Below are 2257 nucleotides of genomic sequence, written 5' to 3'. Positions count from 1 at the left end.
TGTAAAGTACACATTGTGAAGCTACTCACCTTAAGCATAATGTACATGTTCTCAAACAACATGAGTATCTACTAACCGATTGCTAAAATACTGGTCAGCTTCAAACATTTTTAAGTACTGGTACTTTGTCAATGGTAAAAATAACTTTGAGTACAAAGTCAAAGGCCCTAAAACACAGTGTCACAGAAAATATACAAATGGTCCTTTGAAGCAACCTTAAAAAGTAAAAGTCAATGCACGGATAGTTGAATTAGTGAACAACATGTAAGGTAGTACTTGATTTCCAGAATAAATATGGATGGTCCAAACCCTAAACTAAATATTTCCCCAAAGTCAGGGAGAAAGCTAAGACTGAAAAGGAAACAAATAATTTGGGGCTTTTATTAAGCACTTTAAGCTATTTTCATTAAAAAAATAATTCTCCTGAATGACCTAGACCAAAACAGAAAAAGACATATAGCTAGATTTATAATAAGAGGAGGACTATGCCTTACAATGGAAGGACCAGAAGACATCAAAATTGCAAAATGTGTCAGGTGATTACATCGGCAGGAGGTGTGGGTCTCATTGGAGGACGTCAGCTCACAGCCCTCTGAAGACCAGCTGCCATTCATTGTGTGAGATGAGTACTTCCAAAATGCACACAGACTCTTGTGGTTATCTGAGGTCTGAAAAAGAGACATTTTACTGACGGGAAAAAGATACGTATATGCTGTTATTTTTTTCTATATTTAAAATAGCATTTTGAGTAACAATATGATTAATGCCTGTGAAGTGAAACATTGACTAACTATTAATAAAATGGATTGATACAATGGCTTTAACAATGGGCTGAAGCATAGCATCAACTGAGGGGCAGCCTTAGACTGGACAGTGTCTCATTTTGCCATTCTCTATGGAGCGGTGCTTGGAGTCAGAGTTGACTCAATGGCACCGAACCTAACAACTGTTATCTAGGTGGTTTAAAGTCTGTAATGTCATGATGCTCTGGTTATCAATGGTATCTCACAGAATTGTGTGAATTGCTTCTTATTATGTACCCAGTAAGTCACAGTGGCCTGAGTTTTCTGGACACACCCTGGAAATGCAGGCCAAATGTTATAAAGCTCTGGGGTGTTGAATCCTAGATCTGCAAAGAGCACAACGCCTCCAAAGGCGGCCCCAGAGAGATCGGATGTGAAAACTCCACTAGGTGAACCGGACTCCACCACAAACACATCTGAACCCGTGGATTTAAGACCTAGAATTCATGGTGCTTGAAGAAGCAGAAGACAGCTCTACAAAGAATATTAAACTGTCAGTAGGCAGACAATCATTGGCATACTACATCAATGCCCTAAATGCTGTATTAAGATAAATATTATTCCAGCAAACCTGTGATGGATACTGCCAGTGAATATTATTATAAATTTTCTCTGACAACCACTCCCATTGTTTGTGTAAATAGTGTCCAGTCATGAAAGGATTTATTCCGTACAAGTGAGTAATTCGGCTATTGCAATATGGAGGTAGCTTGCTTTGGCCCAATATTGCTCTCTGAACAGTGTTTTAAAATTTTTTTAAATTAACAATTAGTACAAGGAGCTAAACAATATTGAGGAAAGGTCTTTAAGTTCCAAGGAGATGATCAATAAGACTTTCTACCATAATTTAACAAGGAGATCACTAAAGGGAGTCAAAGACCAATTATAAGAACATAGATCCATGAATAGGTTTTGGGCTCCCACTAAATCCTAGCTCCAATTGATTAACAATTAGCTCTTACATCATGGCCTTGCTTGATACTCGCCTTCAGGAAGAGAACACAGAAGATATGGGTACTATAGCAAATGATGGTAAAGAGAGTAGATGATGGCCTGCTATAGAATAAAAGTGTCTGGGACCATCATCCATGACCAAAGGATTGTAACTCAGAATCTGAAGATGAAGGAGGGGATCATCTCAGGGCTGAAGTGTCAGCTCTGGCCTCCAGAAGGCTGTGGATGGCAGTGGAAGCCCAAAGACCGAGACCTCCAGTGATTGCCTTCTACTTATAATAGAAGGATGGCAAGAAACTGGTTACCAAACAGAGTGCCTTGGAGAAATGACTATTGGAGATCAAAATGATAAACTTGAACTATTAAAAACTTATCATCTGATACATGTTGGACCTCATCTGTTTCTCAACCTTTCCGGTGTGGGTGTGTTTTTCGCATATTGGGGTTTATCTCTGATGTATTCTGTCACTGGGGGAAACCTTCTTGAAATTCTGCTGTCT

The 2257-nt window shown here is 39.0% G+C and overlaps 1 protein-coding gene across 2 annotated transcripts in view; it reads right to left on the bottom strand.

Annotated features, from left to right (window-relative positions):
* The window catches only part of ADGRL4 (adhesion G protein-coupled receptor L4), a 184877-nt gene that overhangs the window by 88285 nt on the left and 94335 nt on the right, over positions 1-2257 (bottom strand). For both annotated transcript variants that reach the window (XM_045291977.1, XM_045291978.1), the window contains exon 10: positions 495-668. In XM_045291977.1, the coding sequence (XP_045147912.1) occupies positions 495-668 (174 nt within the window). The remainder of the gene's footprint in view (positions 1-494; positions 669-2257) is intronic.

The sequence above is a fragment of the Echinops telfairi genome, unplaced genomic scaffold (assembly GCF_000313985.2).
Source record: "Echinops telfairi isolate 266 unplaced genomic scaffold, ASM31398v2 ScPeMD7_443;HRSCAF=831, whole genome shotgun sequence".
NCBI classification, from domain to species: domain Eukaryota; kingdom Metazoa; phylum Chordata; class Mammalia; order Afrosoricida; family Tenrecidae; genus Echinops; species Echinops telfairi.
This window is presented reverse-complemented; position numbering and strand designations above follow the sequence as displayed.